General features: G+C 41.4%; 2 protein-coding genes across 4 annotated transcripts in view; one reads left to right on the top strand and one right to left on the bottom strand.

The window, feature by feature from the left end:
- GPATCH2 (G-patch domain containing 2) overlaps positions 1 to 3,263 on the bottom strand; it is a 101,184-nt gene extending 97,921 nt beyond the window's left edge. The window contains exon 1 of one of the 3 annotated variants that reach the window (XM_083733510.1): positions 3,128 to 3,263. Coding sequence is in view for 2 of the 3 variants with exons in the window: in XM_083733508.1 (XP_083589634.1) it covers positions 3,128 to 3,183 (56 nt within the window). In the remaining variant the exon portion in view is untranslated. Of the gene's footprint in view, positions 1 to 1,577; positions 1,655 to 3,127 lie in introns of those variants that run through there. The other 2 variants (XM_083733508.1, XM_083733509.1) reach the window with 2 other exon arrangements.
- A 39-nt stretch (positions 3,264 to 3,302) lies between these two features.
- SPATA17 (spermatogenesis associated 17) overlaps positions 3,303 to 20,711 on the top strand; it is a gene marked incomplete at its 5' end in the record, with an annotated part of 73,760 nt that continues 56,351 nt past the window's right edge. Inside the window, 6 exon segments of the mRNA XM_083733605.1 lie at positions 3,303 to 3,621; positions 3,624 to 3,696; positions 5,468 to 5,557; positions 7,367 to 7,448; positions 9,447 to 9,497; positions 14,549 to 14,652. Coding sequence (XP_083589731.1) covers positions 3,303 to 3,621; positions 3,624 to 3,696; positions 5,468 to 5,557; positions 7,367 to 7,448; positions 9,447 to 9,497; positions 14,549 to 14,652 — 719 coding nt within the window.

Here is a 20,711-nt window from a genome sequence, read left to right as displayed (position 1 = left end):
GTAAATATCGTATTTTTGTGTGTATAAGACTATATTTGTTTCTAAATTTTTAAAGTTTAAAATGAGGGTTCGTCTTATACACAGATAGTGTATCTTAATTTTGGATCAAAAAAATTAGGGGTCGTCTTATACATGGGGGCATCTTATACATGGAAAAATATGGTAAATATGGTAATTACTGTAATTATGTTTTAATATCAATTAGTGTCTTTTTTTTAAGATAACCCTGTTTAAAATGAGTTTGTAGCATCTTAAGGACTAACATATTTATTATGGCATAGTCAATTTCATCCGATGCATGAAATATAATTCTCGGTTGCAAGTATACATACCCATGGTGGGATTATAAACAGAGATCAGATGCAAATGAAATGCAAAAAATAGACATGTTAACAACGTAGCTAAATTGTGACCACCTCCTAAACGTGTCTAAAAGTACCAGAGGGGAGATATGGGTTTAAGCATTATAAATGACAGAATACATATTGAGTTTATTTTCATGAGCTTTCGTACTTGATCCAATAACTAGTAACTCATAAAAGGTGCTGGGATCCAGGAGATGTTATCCTGTGTTTCACTAGGATTATCCACCGGGTCTATGGCTAAACTTGTCCTATTTTACTCCTTCAGCTACCTGATCTCTAGAATAGGTAGAACAAGCTGTAGCCCCCAGGGGTCGTTTAACCGGCCCACAAGCCACCCCCGAACCAAGCTGCCTGCTCTGTGAGTCCCCGCGCGCTGCACTAAACCAGTGCAACGCAGCGTGGGGACTTGCTTCCACAGCTCTGGAAATCATGTCTGCACCGAAGCTGGAAATCGCGTCTGTGCAGATGCCGACACCAGAAATCGCATCTAAGCAGACGCCAATGCTGGAAATCACGGGCGCTCACACATGCACACAATCCAGCCCAAGAGGGATCTCCACTGGAGTGAACTGGCCCAGGCAAGGTAAACCTTGCCAACCCCTCTCTAGAACATGTTTAGTTCTCAAGTTACAAATATGTATTACTCCACTACTCAAAACATAATAGACAGTTACTTTACTTTACATATCTCAATACTATTTTGTCCATTATCACAAGCCTTTGTTTATGGAAAGTTCAATCCTGTGCATGTTTACACAACTTGATCATAACAATGAGAAGCCAACCTCACTTTGGTCAAATGGACTTGACTTTCAAAATGTGTGCATGGGCATTCTTAGTCATCAAGTGATGTTGCTTGTATGTTTATTGAGAGCCAAACAGAAAGCTCTCTCTTCTTTATTGGCAAGTGCCTGTGGCATGATACCTCTGACAGTGGAGGTAAAACATTGCCATTGTGGCTAGTAGCCATTGATAGCTTTGTCCTCTATTGCTTCCTATTTTAAAACTTCAAATTGGTAGTGAATACCTCCTCCTGTGCGAGTAAATTCCATAGTTTAACTATGTGCTGAATGAAGAGGTACTCTATTTTATCTGTCCTGAATCTTTCAACAGTAAGCTTCACTGCATGTCCACTAGTTCAAGTGTTATGAGACAGGAAGACAACTGTATTCATTTTCTCTACGCCATGCATGTTTTATAAACTTTACTCACCATTTAAGCTGTTTAAAATGTGTCCCTCTCCTTAACATCTGTGCCCTCAGCCCTTATAGCCATGAGAAAAGGAAGCACTATTATTTCGTATATCACTGATGTGAGAGACAGCATGCTAGAGGATAGAGGTGGCTTTGTCCTCTTCCAACAGGTACAAATGTCCATTCATTTTCATATTAGCTGTTTAGATGGGCGGGGGCTAAGGTTAAATTGGCATATGGCAATGACCAATATTTATTAGCCACTTCATTCCAGAAGCAAGTGCTTCTTCATGTAAACATCATACTGTCATTGTTGCCTCCATATACTGTACCTGCTGCTTCCCTCCCTCCACCCTTTTGCATATTTCTGCCTCCACAATACTAGGTCATAAGCTCTCAATCCTTGGTTCTATTTACCATGGACTACATAAAAGCAAGCTTTCTTTCAGTGGCTTACAAGCATTCTCAGCTATTGACAAATATGACATGAATTTCTGTGCTGTTTCTTATTTTTATAGTGATTGTATATATATTATTACTTCATACTACTTTTTAAACTTTATTTTTGTACCCTTCAGGAAATTAATACAAAAGCAGTAATTCTCAGTTCGCAGTGCAGTTCTCAGAAGTTACATCTTTACAAGTATCATCCTGGGAATCATCATCCCAGTTGTGGACAACATTCTGGCCAACTCAGCTATATAGGAAAATGAAAAAGTCACTCTGTAGCTCCATTATATCTTCTTGATAGCCAAACCGTCAATACTCCAGTCTGCTCTAGATGGCTTGCCTCCTTATTCTCACTACCATTGCACTTTATAGAGACTGTGTGCTAGAGCATCACTTTCCCAACTGTAGCCTGCAGACCACCAGCGATCTGCGAGCTTCATCTGGATAGCCCACGTTGTGTGCCTGTGGCTTTGCTGTTGAAGACTGGAGATGGCACATCCATTGCGTTAAACATACTGATTTGATTTTATTGCCTCTTTTAGAGTTCTTCAGTTGCATTTGTCATTGCCATATGCCAATTTATTTATTTCAGTTTGAATTCTACCGTGTCCTGAAACAAAATGCAACACACAAGCCATAAAGGAAGCAATAAAAACACAATTAAAAATCATATAGCGCCCAGCACAACGCATTAACAATTATTACAGCAAGTAGGAAACCGTGTGTGTGTTGTGTGTGCATTACGTCCTCCATCCAGACCCTCAGCAATGTTCAAGTGGTTCGTGGGGAGGAAAGTTTGGGAGCCGCTCCATTTCTTTTCCAATCCAAACCCTGCACCCCATTAGCACACGTTTCATAGCCAGGGGTTGCTAACCTTCAGCGAACCCCCCCTGCAGTCGGCAGGTCACTACGGGGGCGTCCATGCTGCAGCTCCTTCACCTGCCTGTTTCTGAAGGCGGAGATGCTGCTCAAAGCCCAGCAGCGGAGCGGAGCAGCCCCCCAGTCAGCCACCCCCGTTCAGCTGACAGGGCCGCCTGCCCCCCGCCCACAAGCCGCCCCCACCCTAGAGCCAGGCCTCACCCTCCACCTCCATCCTCCTGCCCCAGCCCTGCCCCTCACCAGCTCTTCCTGGCGGCCGGAGGTCTGCTCGGGTTGGGCTCAGCCCCCCGGAACATGTACCCGGCGCCCGCCGTCGGCCGCTCCCTGGGGAGGCGGGTGCCGCTTCGCAGAGACTCGGGGGAAGGTGGCCGTCCACCGGGCCAGCTCTGGGGCTGCTGCGCTTCCTCAGTCCCCCATGATGGAATCCCGGAAGCAGCCGCGGCGCTGGGAGGAAACCGGGCCCGACCATTCCTCCCTTGGCGGCGGTCGCCGAAGCAGCAGCAGCTGTAGGAGCGGCGGCGGCAGCAGCAGCGGCGGGGCGTCTTCCTCCTCGCCGCGACCACCGCTTGACCCGCTTCGTCCTGCCTTCCTCTACGCCCTCCTCGCCCTCAGGCTTAACGCACCTTCCCTCCGGTCCCTTTCCTCACCCCCCCAACCCCCGCTCCGTCTCGGGTGGTACGGCCCGGTTGCCATGCCGACTCCTTGTACACCATCAATGGGAGCCGGCTGGGAGGGGGGAAGATGGCCACTCTGGCCAGGCTGCAAGAGAGGCTGCCGCTCTTCAAGGGGGAGTATTACTCTAGGAACAGGTAAAGTTTCCTCTCGCCCTCACGCTCGCGCCTCACTCCCCAGCCTCTCCGAGGAGCCGGAGTTGCCCCCGGAGCAGCCACTCCCTCCCCCCCCCCGGGAAAGTTCCCAGGTTTGCTGCTGGGGGGGGGGGGGGAAGAGAGATAAATTCTTCTTTTGTTTTAGCCTCGGGGCAGCAGCAGGAGTTGCCCTTTCCCTCTCTTCCTCTGCTCCCAGTGGCATAAAATCCACAGGTGAAACTTCATTTCTGGGAGGGGAGCAGGGGCATGGGGTGGGCATAAGAAAAGTGAGGGGTTTGGTTTGCTGCTGCACCTTTAGCAACTGCTTCCAAGATTTTGGGAGGGGCAGCTCAGGCTTGTTGAAATCTCTCCCTGTTGTTAAAGGTGTGGGAGACCTATCCACGTTGCACCTGGCCATCCAAACTAGCATGGTAAAAAAAGTGAAGTGGATGGTTAAGTCCAGTCAAGGAGGCTCACGCCACTACGCTAGTGGAATACTCTTACAGTGCTTCCCTTTGCTTGTGAGGCTTCCTGGTCCTAGAAAGATGCCAAGTTATGGTTTGAAGGTAACAAGTGACCATCCTGGCAAAACTAAGCAGGTCTAGGGCTGGTCAGTGCCTCCAGTGAGCGACTTCCTTAGAACCACATCTATGTTGTGCCTTGATTTCAATGATGGGAGAAAAGTGGGATATAAATGTTTAAAAAACAAACAAATAAATAAAATGTTCCCCCTACCCAGGATATCAAGAGGCATGGGTATCTCTCAAAGAAATAAAATAAATAGACAAGCCCCAGGTAGACCTGGCATCTCAGAAACTTGTAATCCAGGACTACCCTTGGGCTGATTATGAGTTGCAGATGTGGCATCCAGACATCTTTCCACTCACCACTGAAACTCTCTGTTCCCACACTGTTTTCTTTCCCCAGTGGCGTAGCGTTGGTTGTCAGCACCCGGGGCAAGGCAAGTAATTTGCGCCCCCTAACCCATGGATTTGCACCCCCTAACCCATGGATTTGCGCCCCCTAACCCATGGATTTGCGCCCCCTGACCCGTGGATTTGCGCCCCCTAACCCTAACCCCCAGATGTTGCGCCCAGTGCGGCCGGCCCCCCTGCACCCCCCACACTACACCACTGTCTTTCCCTCATAATTAATTGCACTGCTACCACAGTCAACTTCAGAGTCTACCACTCCACTGCATTTCCCTCAAAAACAAAACAAAACCCAAAGCAATCCACCAGGTTGATAACTTTCCTAGGTTGTCATATGCTATTCAAACTCTTTCCTTTCCCAGCAAAAAAAGTTACAGCAACACCATGCTACTTTGCAGGGCTAACATAACATACACACACACAGTCCCACCCACCCCATCTTGTCCAATATGGATTCAATAATGATTGGCATTAGAGTAATTTTAAAAAATATTTATGATTTCAGGGAATAACCCTACCCCAATTCCTGTCTTTTCTGCTTTTTTTGTTTTTGAGTTAACATAATACACCATAATTACAGCTACACTAACATTGTTTTCTGTGAGGCAGCAATCATTTCTCCATCAGGAAAGACTGCAAGGATGTTGGACACCACTCTTTATTTACTTACTATCAGTTATAAGACAAAATTGTTTTACTAGGTTTAATAAAAGAATGTGATCTTACTCAGATAATATATTGTTTGTTTATTCTGTTCTTGAATCATTTGTTTATTTATATGTCACTTAATTGTATGGCTGACCAAAATGCAAATTGTGAAAAACCATTTCTTGTGTTTTCAGATGCGTAGATGAATATAGAAAAACAGAATATTATGCTGCTGTAAAAATTCAGAGTTGGTTTCGAGGATGCAAAGTCCGAGCGTATATCCGGTAATTTGATCTGCATCCAAATTGTAGACATGCATACTTGGAAGGCACCCCAACTGATAACATAAGTGTTTATTTATTGGCAAAATGACTTTAGGTTACACCCTAAATCTGTATGTTATTTACCACTTTGCCAAGTCTCGCTGAAGTTAAGAACTTGCTTTGCACATGGAACCCCCTTATTTTTCAAATGAGAAAAATTAATAGCTTTCGGCTATTTTGAAATTTTCTTCTTATTTTCTTGTTTATTTTATTTAAAATTGCTAGGCTAAATAAGCTGGAGGAAATAATTTAAATCCCTTTAGTCATTTATTTGTGAATGTCAGTCATGTGGCATTCACTTGACAAGATGTCTCTCAAGAGATAAGTTTTTTAAACTTGGCTTCTCTAGACGTTTGCAAAGTATCTAAATTAACAAAAGACTGCACATATAGTTCAGTTGGTAGAGACCCTTAATGTCATGAGTCATGAGTTCAAGCCTCACATTGGGCAAAAGATTCCTGCATTGCAGGAGTTGGACTAGTTCACCCTTGTAATCCCATCCAACTCTACAATTGTGTGATCATATCTGTTGTATCTGTGGGATGCAGTGTGGAGCTTGTGGTAGTACCAGACTGCATCCTGGAAATGTCCCCTTTACTTAAAAATCTGTTGCTGAATCTGGCAGCTGCAGTTTCTCCTGCCTGCTTGTTTCCTCTGATCTGCTGCTCCCTGTTTGTTGTGAGGACATACTTCTCATAGCAGGCTGGGTGAAGATGTTAGAAACAGCTCGTAAGAGATGGTAGAAACCACCATCTCCAAATGTAGCTGCAGACTTAAAAGCCAAGAAGTTTTCCAGGTTACAACCTGGCAATCACTAATAGTTGGGGCTTTGTGTAGAGAAGCATGTGGGTTTGCAAGCCTTTTTATACCCTGTGCAGCAGGCTTGTGGATTGAGGAATATGTGTAGAGAACTGTCCCATTTTTTTCATTATTTGAATGTTTCCACCTTGCAGAGGAGCACATGAAATGGTCTAGTACAGACTTAATGTTCCTGACTTTATAGACAGTAAATTATTAAGTCAAGAACAACCACTGGGGCGGTGCTTTCACTGTCATCCATCCATCCCCCCCTTCTCTTCCTGCATGCCAGCTTCAGTCAAACCAAAGATTACCATTATGTCTGGAACAGGAAACTGTGGCTTAATGTGGCTGTTAACCAAGATCTGAAAACAGACCAAGCAGTTCTTTGTTTTGGATGTAACAGGGATCTGGTGCAGAAGCTGGTGTACAAGTGGAAGAAGGATGGAGAGGAAGGAAGAGGAAGAGTGTGGGCCCATCGCTTGCTCCCACTTGGATAAACTATGGTTTATTAAGCCAACAATGTTATGTCCAAACCAGACTAGTGAAATTTGGTACTATTCTTCTAAGGCTCAAAGTTCAGACAAGCCTAAAGTGGAAAGCAGCCAGAGATGATTATGTTTTTGCCAGCTTATCCTTGTCAGAAGCTGACACTGACTTAAAACTGTTAACGCTTCACATCCTCTTCCCTATTCCTTTTTTGGCTCCATAAAAAGTTACATTGGAAAGGGTCCATGATTCAGGCAAGACTTTAGTGCTTTTAATCCCAAATTGATACCATGTATTCCAAAAATTTGGATGAAAGCATCAAGATTTAAGCTGCCACCTCAAATTTAGGATGCATATTGATATAAAAAGTCTCCAAATTTTAATTGTCAAGCTAGACTGCTGCATGCACTGGATTTTAAAAAAATGGTTCAACTTTTCACTATTTCCAGGGGGGGAAAATCTTACCAAGCTATTTTGTTTCAGGTATCTGAACAAAATGATGGTTTTTATTCAGAAATGGTGGCGGGGTTATCAAGGAAGACAAAAATTCAGAGAAATGGTGGAGGTAAAAACTAAATTTGTAATTAAATATTATTGTAAGCTTTCCATAAGACTGTACGCAAATACAAAGTAGGTGAAATCTTTTCAGTTTGGCGCCAAGTACTTGCTAGCTTTTAAATTCACATGCTGTTGATCAGGTATAAATGTTTCAGGATTAAAGAGGGGGAAATAAATTACCGGTAGGTCTTGTTAACTTTTCTAGGCTGGTTGTAGACTCACAGGTTCTGTTGCTCTTAGAAAAAAGAATACAGTATTAAAGATGTGAATTCAAGGGAAGAATGAGAGGGAATACCCTTGGCTTCATTGGCCTTATCTCTTCCAGATGGGGCTGCACTCCTACTAAAGTTGGCATGGGGAACCTCTGATTTGCAAGCCAGATTAGGCCTGCCAAGGGGCCTAATTTGACTTGCAAGGACATTTCCCCACAACTGGCCAACTGCCCCACATCTGAGACATCAAGTGTGGGGCAGATAAAGCCACAGTTAGGAAGGGACAACTGGGAGCCTTGGTGCGCACACACCTTTCCAGTTGTTCCTCTGCAAGCAGAGTTTACATTCAGTGTCTTTTAAATTTGGTGCTTAACGCAAGCCTCATTGAGAGTAGTCCCACTCAGGAGTTCTCAAAAGGAGAGTGAATCCTACTCGCGACCTAATAAGCTGCTCCAAGGCTTTAAAACAACAGATTTTCAGTTTTTTTGGTTTTTAAAAAGCTCTCCCTTCCCTGTGATAATTTTTTGCTATATTAGAAAGGAAGTAATATAATATTAAAGCCAGCATTTTAAGACCTCCTTTAATTAAATGAAAGGAATTATGCCTGGCCTAATGTAATGAAGAAAGCGAATTTTAAAATGAAGTAGCATCATTGTGTTCATTTGTAAATAACATATTGCAGCCAACTGTTTCTTAATTGCCCAGACTGTTGATAAATAATCCAGTCCTGCTGCTCTCCACAGACAATTTGCTTTGGATCAGACTAGGCAATTCAAATAACACTAATTACAGTGAAACCCTTTTACGGTGAATTCTTCTTTGCCAGGGAGGGTGAGGGGAGTAGTGAGAGAAAAGGAAACCACATATCACTTTTCCCTCTGATTTGTAGTCCCCCTCCCCTCCAAGTCTGCAACTTATGCTGAATAAAGGACATCTTCTGCCTTGAAAGTACTTATTTTACTTTTTATGATGCAGTTGTGAATTATGTTCATTTTGCATTTGTAATTAGAGGGCGGAACAGATGTGAAAGCTTAGTGTAAAGTGATGTATCCATTAAAATAACCTATCCTGCCAAGTGAGTGTTTGCTATAACAGGGGATTCTTTCACTCAGAGTGGGATTCGCCTTTATTGGAAGGGAACCAGGAAATGTTTTCTATATCAGGGGATTCACTGTAACATGTTATCATTGTATTTATGATTTTATGATGTTGGAATGAATATTAAATGAAACAAAATTCCCAAGAATTACTCAGGAGGCAACTAAGTACATAACATTTAGTACAGATGGTTGGAAGGCACAATTTTGCTCCATCACTGCATCCATATCCTTGAACGATTTCGACTGAAGACAGCATTTCTTTGAATTTTTCATTAAACCAGACGTCTTGAAATATGAATTCCTTTTATGTTTCTGTGAGTTTTGGTTAAAAGAACCCCAGTGAATAAATCATACAATACTACGTGTCACCAGCACTTGTGAATATTTCTGCTTTGTTATTCTACTCTCAGTAGAGCACCATTGATTATCAAACTCAGCGGAGAGCATTTTATGATCATATATCTCCATTAGCTGCTAGTTTGACTACCATAGATTTTTCTGGTTAAGCCTGCATTATGTATTAGGAAGCCTATCTCTTCAATACAAAGTTTGATTTTATTCTCTCTAAGCCTAGAACTCTTATTATGTATTATGTATAAAGATTCTTATCTTTTATATGTAAAAATAGGAGTACTGTCTTTGTGTAACTGAAATGTATGCCATCTTTCCCCCCCACCCCTCCTTGATTCACAGACAGCATATTTTATTATGAAGATGAATTTCTACAATGAAATGGCTGTCAGGGTAAATATTTCTTCACTTGTTAAACAAATGAAAAGTCAATTGTGCTCTGAATTTGCTTTTAATAAAATGAGCAACCCAGAATAATATACACTTGATTGATATGCTGATGGTAAAGTGAGGAAATGGTACATAGTTACAAATTTAAAGTTACACTAAGTAATCTAAGTTGCATTTTTGAAAATTTCTGTTTGATTTAAGATATTGATGTGTGAATTCTTCTCTATTCCAAATGTTGGGGCGCTTTGTCATAGCTATTAAAATATTATTCATTTATATATGTGTACACCCACCCACCCATCAATTTTCTTCTATCATGGACTCAAAGCAGCTTACACAGAGTTCACTGGTAACCTCCCATTCAGACTACTCAGACCCAGACCTGCTTACCTTCAGCTTACCTTGCTGTATCATGTGACTCAGACCAGAAGTGAAATTTCTGCCCTAGTTCTGCTAGGATCAAACATGTACACAGGCAGTTTTCATCCATGGTAATGGTTGATGCATGTATAATTTTCAGTTGTGCAAAGTGTCTTCCCGCAGCTTGGGTGTATGTGCATTGCCCTTACAAGATTTTAAAAATCTGTGGTTGTTTTTTAAAAATTGAATAATATCATTTGATATCACACTGATCATTGTTCAAGAGGTGGGGACAGATAACTGGTGCAGCCCCCCCCCCAATACCGACCAGTGCTATTTCTGAGGAAGTGCATGTGCAGCCCTGCATTGTTGTGTTGAAGTCTATGATTGAGTGCATTTTCTCCACCTTTCCTCTTAGGATTCTTTTCATTCCCCCTTTATCTTCACAACAGTCCTATGAGGTAGGTTAGATTAAGTGAGAATGACTGGTTCAGAGTCATGACTGGATTTGAACCCATGTCTTGTATGACACCATAACCACACTGGCCCTGACAACGTGGAAGTACATACAGTGGTGCCTCGCAAGACGAAAAGAATCCGTTCCGCGATTCTCTTCGTCTAGCGGTTTTTTCATCTTGCGAATCAAGCCCATTGACATTCTGGGTAATCTAGATCAGTGATGGTATAGATACTCTGTAGGAAGCCTAGTGTCAAGCTAAGGGGTGGGGGATACCTAGGTCTCAACATTCCAGACTCTGAAACCCATAGGATTGGATCTAAAGTTGCATGGAGTGGAACTCCGCAAACTGGATGCTCTCACCTGCAGAAGAGGCTAGGCAATTTTTGCCGATTCCCCATACCCCCGTGGTTGAAATATGTTTCAGGGAGTTGAGAGACCCTCTGGAACAGAGTGGGAGATGGCACTGGAGGTTGCAGAAGGGAGAGGAGATCTGTGGAAATTACCTTCCCTCCTTCCTGATGTGGCAACATCCCGTTTGCTGAATGAAAGCCTCTTCTGCATTTGACTCACTTCTACAAATGGGAGGCAGTCTTCCGTTTTCATAACAGCGTATCTTGATTCAACCCTTAAACCTCCCAATTTTAATGCATTTAGCAATGTTTCTTTAAGTGAGATTGTGCTTGGTGTTCAGCAGAGGAGGGCTACCATAATTGTCGTGATGCTTGCATTTATATCACCATAAGCCCTGTAAAATCATTGGCATAAATATTGGCATAAAACTGGAGCGTAATACCTGAAAATTAATCTGCTGGTGTAAAGACAGGAAATAAAAAGTTGTACGCTGTATCCAGCCTATCAGCGTTTTCCTTTTCGTTATGCAGTCCCATGCTGCTAAATTGCTGAATCTTGCCCATAGGCTAATGCCTTCAGGTTAAAGGGGAGGGAAAAAATGCTGTGTGTGTGTGTGTGTGTGTGTGTAAGTAAAAAAATAAAAAATAAAAGCCTTGGGTAGCCTGATGTGGCTTCATTGTACCAGTGCAGCATATCTTCCGTTTTGAAAAACAGTTTTAAAATTAGATTCGGGCAGAAAGGCAAAACACCTGGTTGGTGTAATGGCTTTTGTGTCACTGTGCATTCTTTAAAGCTGTCCCTTAATTATATCTAACCCACTACTGTCAAACTCTCACCTTTAGAACAAGAAAAAGCACAAAGAAAGCAATTATTATAATGCATAATTTTCCATGAATCAGATTTACTTTTAGTATAGTGGGTTGTTATATATTCATCCTTTTCATTTGGAAGATTTAAGGGTTGCTGTGAATTTTCAACAACAAAAGTAATCCATGTTTTTTAAAGGAACAATCTTTGTGTGAGCAGATGGCTTTTGATATATCAAGGTTTTGCCATTTGTTTTAGTGCTTAAAATAAACATTATTTATAAGACCACTTACATTTTGATGTTACTTAATGAGGAATATGCATCATTGATTTGACTAGCTTAAGAGGTCATTTAGAACTTGCCCGTTAACAAGCTGTAATCTGCTGAGCACACAATGACTTTGTTTAAAATTATCTGTTTGGTACTGATCAATGACAATAATTGTTTGGTACCAATCACCATTGAAACTTGCTAATTACTTTGAAGGGCATACACACTCGCCTTTTGTAGGAGTGTGTAAATATTCACCTTGGAATTGTAAGATACGGTGGTGGAAGTATTACATTTTTTAACCAATTCAGCAAAGTCAGGTAGGTAGTTGTGTGTCCTGCACTATGTTGGGAAACACCAGATAAAAGTTCTGGCATATGGAGAGACTAAAATGGCTAGGACTCTTCAGCTCAGACAATAGATGATAGGGAATGCAGAGTATATAAAACTATGGCTGTACTGGAAAAGCTATTAATGACAATGTGTGTGCCAATTTGGGATAGTACTAGTACTGGAAAACATCCAATGAGATGTAAGGATTAAAAATGTTTAGGGTGTTGCATACACAGGTGTCTCCAAAGATGCATGCTGTCCGCTTAAGATTTCAACAACAGTTGACCCATAAAGCTAAATGTGGTTTGCGAGTCTTGTGCTGTATAGCATTCCATAATAAGTTCAGTTAACCTCCCGAGTTTGCTGCCTGCCTGGGGCTGCCAGAACAGAGGGTTTGTCAAGCACTTCTGATGACACATCCATCTTTGTGGATCACTATTTGTTCAGGCCTGCTCTATGTCCTGTTCAAGACTTAGAACTGAAAGGGAGGACCAGTGAAGCACAGCAGGAGTCCAGCCAGAGTATGATTGGCACATAAAGCATAAAATCACCTGATTTTATAATAATATTTCATTTATTTTACTGCTGTGTAATAAAGAGCTATCTGCTTGTTTTCTGTATGTTCTTTAGTTGTTTAGTCGTGTCCGACTCTTTGTGACCCCATGGACCAGAGCATGCCAGGCACTTGTCTGTCTTCCACTGCCTCCCGCAGTTTAGTCAAACTCATGCTGGTAGCTTCGACAACACTGTCCAACCATCTCGTCCTCTGTCGTCCCCTTCTCCTTGTGCCCTCCATCTTTCCCAACATCAGGGTCTTTTCCAGGGAGTCTTCTCTTCTCATGAAGTGGCCAAAGTATTGGAGTCTCAGCTTCAGGATCTGTCCTTCCAGTGAGCACTCAGGGCTGATTTCCTTAAGAATGGAGAGGTTTGATCTTCTTGCAGTCCATGGGACTCTCAAGAGTCTTCTCCAGCACCATAATTCAAAATGTTTTCTGCATAGCTAAAGGCAATTCAGAACCATCACTGTATGTGTGTTTTAAGTCTTATCTGACACCACTACGAATGTCAGCCGCTTCTTTCTTGGCCTACCACCCAGTTTGGGTCAGCCTTCTGGAATACTTTTACAACCTCCTAGAATGCTTCAGAGTTCACTTTGATATATCAAACCCACTGCTGTGCTCTGCAAAGTTTTTCACCCCTCTGTATAGTTTATGTTTAAGAGTGCCAGTCACAATACACTGATTTTACTTCAGGTGGATTGCCAACAAATAAATAAATAGAAAGCGGGCGAGAGACAGTTTCTTACCAGGCTTTGGAGGCTATTGCAAGATTTTGCAGGGCTGTCTGAGATTTCATGGGAGCCTCCAGAGCCCTCACATGGCCAACCCAGAGCTGAAGAGAAGGATGGAGGGCTTAAAAGCTCTTTCCGCAAAGCGTTTTCCCACCCTGGAAAGTGTTTTTAAGCCCTCTGCCTTGCTTGCTGGGCTCTGGGAAGGCTGTACACAGGCTCTGGAACTCTTCGCGAGACCTCAGGCGATAAAAGAGTCTAGACAAATTTATGAACGATACACCATCAGTGGCTAGGAGTCATGATGGCTGTGTACTGCCTCCCGTATTGGAGTCAGTGTGCCTCTGAATACCTGATGCTGGGCAACTGAGTGGAAGATGTCTGTTGCCCTCATGTTTTGCTTGTGGGCTTCTCATTAGCTGGCCATTGTGGAAACAGTATGCTGGACAAAATGGATCTTTTGTTTGATCCTTCAGAGCTGTCTTTTGAAATAGCCACAGCTTATCTTTCCTGCATTGCCCCATCCCACCAGGCAGGAAAGTTTAACCCTCTAGGAGATAATACAGCAGCACCTCCTTCCTTGTGAATATGGCTCAGCAATCACTTCCCTCGGCATTCAGAATCACATGTTTTGTGGCCAAGCATCTCCACCTAGCATTCCTTAGTTGTAGGGAAAGAGCCTTTAAAGTTCTAAACAGACAGAGACAGATAGCCTTCTATGTGATAAAATACAGACCAATTCTTAAGGTAATAGCTTTAGTGAAATTTGAAATGTAGAGAAGCTAGATGTTAATTTACATGATACTCTTTAATTAACTTAAACATGGCTAACTGCTTTGACTTGAATATAATACTTCTTTTGGTATATAATACTTCTATTTCTTTTGGTACTGCTTTGAAAAGCAGGTGAATCGATTTCATTCTAAATAGCCTCAAAATTCGTTGGTATATGCAAAATATCTTGCACAACCATTGTAAGCTCATGTTCACTTTAGCATTCCTTGATCAATAAGTACTATTTCAATATATTACTTTTTCCTCATACCTGTAATTTTGTATACATGCATGCTTGATGCTAAAGCAATATCATCTCTCATAAAACTAGATTTTTAATATAAATTGACAACGTGATCTCTCTTGCAAAAAAAGTATTGAAGCAAATATATGTGCTTTTTCTCCACTAGATTCAGAAAAGATGGCGAGGCTATTACGTGCGAAAATATATCCATAATTATTATGCGCTGAAGAAGTACCTGGAAGCTATTGCTTTGAATAATGAGCTGGTCAGGTAAAGATAAAAATATTGAGTAGTGAAACTTTAAATTTCTTTTTTTATATATTTCTAAATAGTTTATGGTGCTAATTAAATTATTTCTTCATGGAAAGAATTGCCTCCATTATCCAATATATAAAGTAGTCTTCTTCTTTCTCTTACCTAAGCATGTGGTGCAAATTATGATCTCGTTTATACCAGTATGCATGCAGCTATGATTCTACTGAATCCACTGGAGTGAGCCCAAAGCTGAAATGCATACAACATAGAATGTATCTCTTTCCATCTGCTCAGGAGAAAAATACTCTGGACTTTCTATATTAACAAGTCTGTAGAATAATGAAGTAGTGCTAGAGGCTTAAGACTGCAGTTGCAACATGTATGTGGGCCCTAATTCTGGTGGATGGGTGCTGAGACAAGGCACATGCTGCTAGGCCATGATAGTTTTCCAGTGCCTGCACCAGATAATGGCTCTCAGGGGTCAAGGAGCTGGAGATGGTTAAGAAGAGAATATTGCCACCACTGTCCACCATGTGCACTGAGCATGTTTATAGAGTTATCCAGCCTTGAGTTAGACTCAACTCCATCACTCAGTGGTGCAGTGAACATTCTGTCCCTTGGGCCTCACTGCTTCCTTACGGTCTGTAGGTCAAGACACCAAGAGAGTGTCACTATCCCTTTAAAATAGGTGTGGGGAACCTGGGATCCTCCAGATGTGGCTGGAATACAACTTGTCCCAGGCTTGTGCCGCAGAGAGGACACTTCAGTCCTGCTAACTCAGTGGCTTGACTTCACTCCCAGAGGCACACTCCACTGTCTCTCGAGACAGACTGATTCCAACAACAACAGCTTCCATCATGCCTGACCATCGGGCATTCTAAATGGGGCTGATGGGAGTTGGTATCCACAGACATCCTCAAGGCCGCAGGTTCCCTAGTCTGCGAATTGCTCACAAACGACAATTTCACTTGATGTGATTTTTGCCATCATGGGTGTTCTCCCATCGCTTCAGCCCTGTTTGACAGATTATTTCATTTTTAGCAACTCAAAAAGGGAAATAATAATCTTCTGTGGGAGAAATAATTTGTGTTACAGCTCCAGTCAAGATGCATCAATCCTTAGATCTTGTAAATTTACAAAAAAAGCATTTGTGCACGTTTTTGTTATTCTTGTAAACACAAATACTGTAGTAAAAATGCAGCACAATTTTTTAAAAAAATTAATTTGTATATTACCCTTCATACGAAGATTACAGGGCGGTTTATAGTATAAAAACAAAGTACATAACATAAAAACAAAACAATAACACCCCATCAAGCAGTACTTGGAAACAAAAATCTTCTATGAGTGGTATTCAGCTAAGCTTTACTCAGAGGCAACCCATTGAAATTAATACCCTAGTTGTGCTTATTAATTTTAGTGAATCTACATGGAGTAAAGGTTAGCTGAATACCACCATATGTGTCTGGATAGCCCCTTTTGTCATTATGTTTATATAATACATATGTAAGATTATGTTTTCACAGCCTTCCTCTTACAAAGATAAATTGGTTTGATTAATTTAAAGACTGAGTATGCATTTTCTAGATGTGTCCACTTATAACCTATAGCCCCATATGCAAAAACTGCCCTAGGTTATGAACAAGAAAATGATATCATGAAATTAAAAACTAGCCTCAGGGATACAGATTGGCAGCGTTAATAAAAATCATAATGCTGTTAATGGTAAAACTTACAATACACCGAGTTTCTCTTCTAATTTTAGTTTCAGATATACATTGACTTTATCTGTTACTTAATGTTTTGCAGCATTAAAGGTGGGATGCAATCAACTGAGAAAATGAGCTAATTTCAGGAATAGATTGAATTCATTAGAACTGTTATCCACAAGCCCTTTGCTATTGCTTATGGCTTTAAGCTTCATTTGAAATAGGTTTAACTGGCGACCCTTTGGCTTGAACTGCAAGCTATGAGACAAATGTGGGATCCCCGTGTTTGCCTTGTAACACTAAAGCAAGAAAGAGTTAGGCAGGATAGGGCGCCTAAGCCATTCTTCCTTCCAAATCCACCATTTTAACCCTACATTTCTCAGCCAAGCTCTCAGATTCGAATAAGCACAATTGGGGGATAAAGAGCTGGAGGGTACATCTTCAGGGGAGAATCAATGGAATAGGGGGACCAAGCATCTTAAGCCCACCAGCTGTTTCTGTGCTACAAACGCAGCCCCAGCCTTTATAGGAATCTGGCAGAGATGGTGTTGGGAACCTGTGTTTGCCTGTGTAATAAATGCATTGTTCTTCAGTTTTCTGATCCTAAAGGAAGTAGTTTGGACAGGTTTGGACAGAGACAGATCACTGTCCCGTCTCAAATTTAGGAGATGTTGTAGAGCTATAATCGGTATAAAAATAGCCCATTTTTAAACCCAAGAGCCTGGGTTAAATGTTCATTTCAAATCCAAACGGGAACTTAACTACTCAGATTTAGTATTCCACCAAATGTTTAATAATGCCTCCAGTAAGGACAGTTGGTTTGTCCAGCTTGGGAACAAAACCGAGTGTTTCAGTAGGTCTGACCAGCATATCGCAGCATTGTAAATAAATATTGCCCAATGCCCTTGTAGATGTCTTTATTTTATTTTGACCATTTATATCCTATCTTTATTAGTAAGTAAATTCAGGGTGACTCACAAGAAAGTTATTGCAAAAGCCTGTTTCCCCCTTCATATGACATAATGATATCATGTGATTGACAGGTGGGGGTCCTGCCCATCTGCCAGATTTGGCCCCTTGATGCAGATCCTAATAAGGATCTGTCCCGTGGAGCCAAAAAGTCTCCACACCCTATTCTGTTCCTCAAGAGGACTCTGGAAACTGAGCACAAACAGTATGAGTAGTTCACTAGACTACCCAAAGGAAACCTGTCGGCTCTTAGGACTAGGCAGTTTTAATGGAGCAAGAGGAGTTGGAACAGAAAAATGTTCTGCTGAAAGCAAGTAATTTGAAACTGTGTGTGTGTGATTCATAGGATGGGTGAATTCCCATGTATAATAGGGAAACAATTTGCTGAGTAGGATCAAAGGCGGATCTAGGGGAACACAACTGGTGCAGCTGCACTGGACACGGAGCTTCTGAGGCAACTATGACATCCAACGGAAGGCGAGAGGTTGAGGGGACACCCACCCACCAGATTTTGGTGTCAAGCAGGGCACCACTGAAAGTTGAGTCACCAAGGTCTGCTACTAGCAGAATCTAGCTTTTCCTTGACAGTTATCAAGTCCAAAATACACATGGGAATTCTCTGTATCTGATCAAGATCTGATACCATAATTAGTCTTTCTTAACATGAACATTAGTTAATTGTGCAAACTCTCTGTGACTACTTTTGAGCACTGTTTGGAGATTTCCTTTGGGGAGAAGATGGTGTCCTACCTCTTAACAGGATTAGGTAAATGGCAGCATATTACATTGATATGGCTGCCCATTACCTTCCAGGCAAAAATTAAAGTGTTGGCCAAATTTGAATCTGTTTCTTCAAAAACTTGGCAACTAATTTCATTGTACCACTTTTTTTAATTGAACAATTCACCGTAGAGCCAGGATGAAACTTAAAGCTGTTTCAGAGCAGTGATTATGGGACATTTTGGCTGCTGAACTACCTTTATTAAGGTTACTTATGGACTTTAGTATCTTCTGTAGATTGATTCTGCTGTTAAAACCTGAGCCGCAGTGTGTATCACACACTTTTATATAGTCTCAACTGCAACAGATTTCACAGTCTCCTATTTTATCTAAAGTGGGATCTTAACTGTAAAGTAAGTAGAAAAGAAGGAAAAGGTGCAATTTCATTAAGCTCTAACATATCATTGGCTGTCAGGCTGGCCTTGTTATGCTGTCCATCCTCATTTAACTATCCCACAAGATCTCTTAATGAAGTTAAGCCCCAAGTTCACTCCAATAATTCTGTGGCAAGAGTTTGTGCAATGTAACAATTCATCACTTGTCAGGAAGGCACTTTTAGTTTATACATTTAATAAGGGCATCCTCTAGCTTGGTTAATTAGAAGTGAACAGTTTGCATATTTACTAAATGTGGAGTGTCATTGCCACCACGGCCTATTGCCTACATGAATTATTTCTCTATCTGCAATAAACAGCTGGGTAATTATTACTGCCATAATCAGATAAATTCCCTCTGTAAGGCTTTTCTTACATGGCAATTCTTTGAACTCATCCAAAGCTGAACAAAATTTATGAACTCCAGTAGCTGGGCCACTTTTTCATAGTATACTGTCCCTATTTCAAGGACACATATAGCATTATAAATATTCCATAAATTAGGAGGGTAAATATGATTACCTAAAGATTATATATTAATAAATGGGATTTTTGAAAACACAATTCTCGGGTTGTAATTGATTAAATTATATCACTCCTGCTCTATGCAGTTGTAGGCATCTGACAGGGTATCTGCGGTTCAGGGTAAAAGAGCCAGGCACCAAGATTGGAAGTAAAATTATCTGGGAGAGAAACACCAGAGGAGAGGGGTGTTTGCTCTGTTCATGTTAATAGACTTGTAACTCTTCTTTCATACGCATGAAATGTTAGGTGGGATTTTAGGTGGGGGAATGTAGTGGGCCATTAAAACAGTACCTTATCTTGCTTTTTAATCATTGTGTTATAATTATTCTTTCTAGAGACAAACTGAATTTACTGGTGACTAATTGACTGATATGGTTAACAGGGATAGCCAATGTGGTGCCCTCCCGATGTTGTGATCTACAATTGCCAGCAGCCCCAGACAGCATGGTCAGTAGTCAGGGATGTTGGGAATTGTAGTCCAAAACATCTGGAGGACCCCACACTTTCAGCTCTGTGGCTAGTTGTACCCACACATTTTTGTTTGTCCCCATGACATGTTATCTGTTTTTTTCTGGCTTGGCTTTAGTTTTTTTATAGGGTTTGGACTATGAGACTTCACTGGACCCTTCTAAAAGGGAAAAGGCATTAAGTGAAGAAGGGAAAGTGTAAGAACAGGAACAGTTTGCAAGGAGCTAGCTCTCTAAACTGGGTGAATGGGCATTAAATGTGATTCAGTGCAATCAAGTGTAAAGTTACACACACTGGGTTAAGTAATTCTAACTTTTTATGGGGGCTGATGGGAGTTGTAGTTCAGCAACATCCTGAGGGCCAAGGATTCTTCACGCCCGACTTAAAAAGAATATGGCCATAGTATAGTGTTGCCATACATCCAGAAATTCCCAGGCATAGCTGGAATACTGCAGTTGGAAGCAGTGTCTGACGGAAATTGCTGAAATGTCCAGAAAAATCCGGACATGTGGCAACCTATGTTGGTAGTGTTGTTTTTGGCGATTTTCCTTAAAAATAGCTCAATTTTTGTGTGTGTGGTCCTTTTGGCAATTTTGCCAAACAAGCTCAACAATTCTGGCCCATATTTTGAAACATGGCAACCCTACCATAGTGCTATTTCTCACAAAGCTTATACATGCTCTCCTTGTTACATTTTGGGAGGTTCTCAGAGTGAGTAAGTAGAAAACTACTGTATCTTTCTGCAGTAAAACTCCTGAAGCCTCATTTAATTGTAACTCCACTCCCTCCCTCATCTTAAATGTACATATAACTTCTTGGTGGTTTTTCGTAGACTCCTGTGTCTCATCTCCTCTCTGCTTAGCATAGCTCTGCTAGTGAAAGTAAATATTGGGGCAGGAAGGCAGTAATCAGAGGAATCATTGCTGATGCACTACTGACTGTGATCCCCAGAAATTGATGTAGTGCCAATTCATGTTGAAAGCTCTTTTATCAACTTTGAGGCTCAGAGAGCTGATGTAAGTGTATTGGTATCTTTTTAAAAATACTTTTACATAAATAAATGCTTACTACATGTGTTGTAAAAAAACTTTTACTGAAGATTATTGGTACAATCAAATAACCAATTGATAGCCAGAAACAAATTTTACACTTCATTGGCCACGTGGAGACATCATGGTAATCATAAACCATAGTTTACCATGCAAGAGTGTGTTGTGTCCATTTCACGCTTCCCTACCACTGCTTGGGA

The sequence above is a fragment of the Podarcis gaigeae genome (assembly GCF_964106915.1).
Source record: "Podarcis gaigeae genome assembly, chromosome: 3".
Classification (NCBI taxonomy): domain Eukaryota; kingdom Metazoa; phylum Chordata; class Lepidosauria; order Squamata; family Lacertidae; genus Podarcis; species Podarcis gaigeae.
This window is presented reverse-complemented; position numbering and strand designations above follow the sequence as displayed.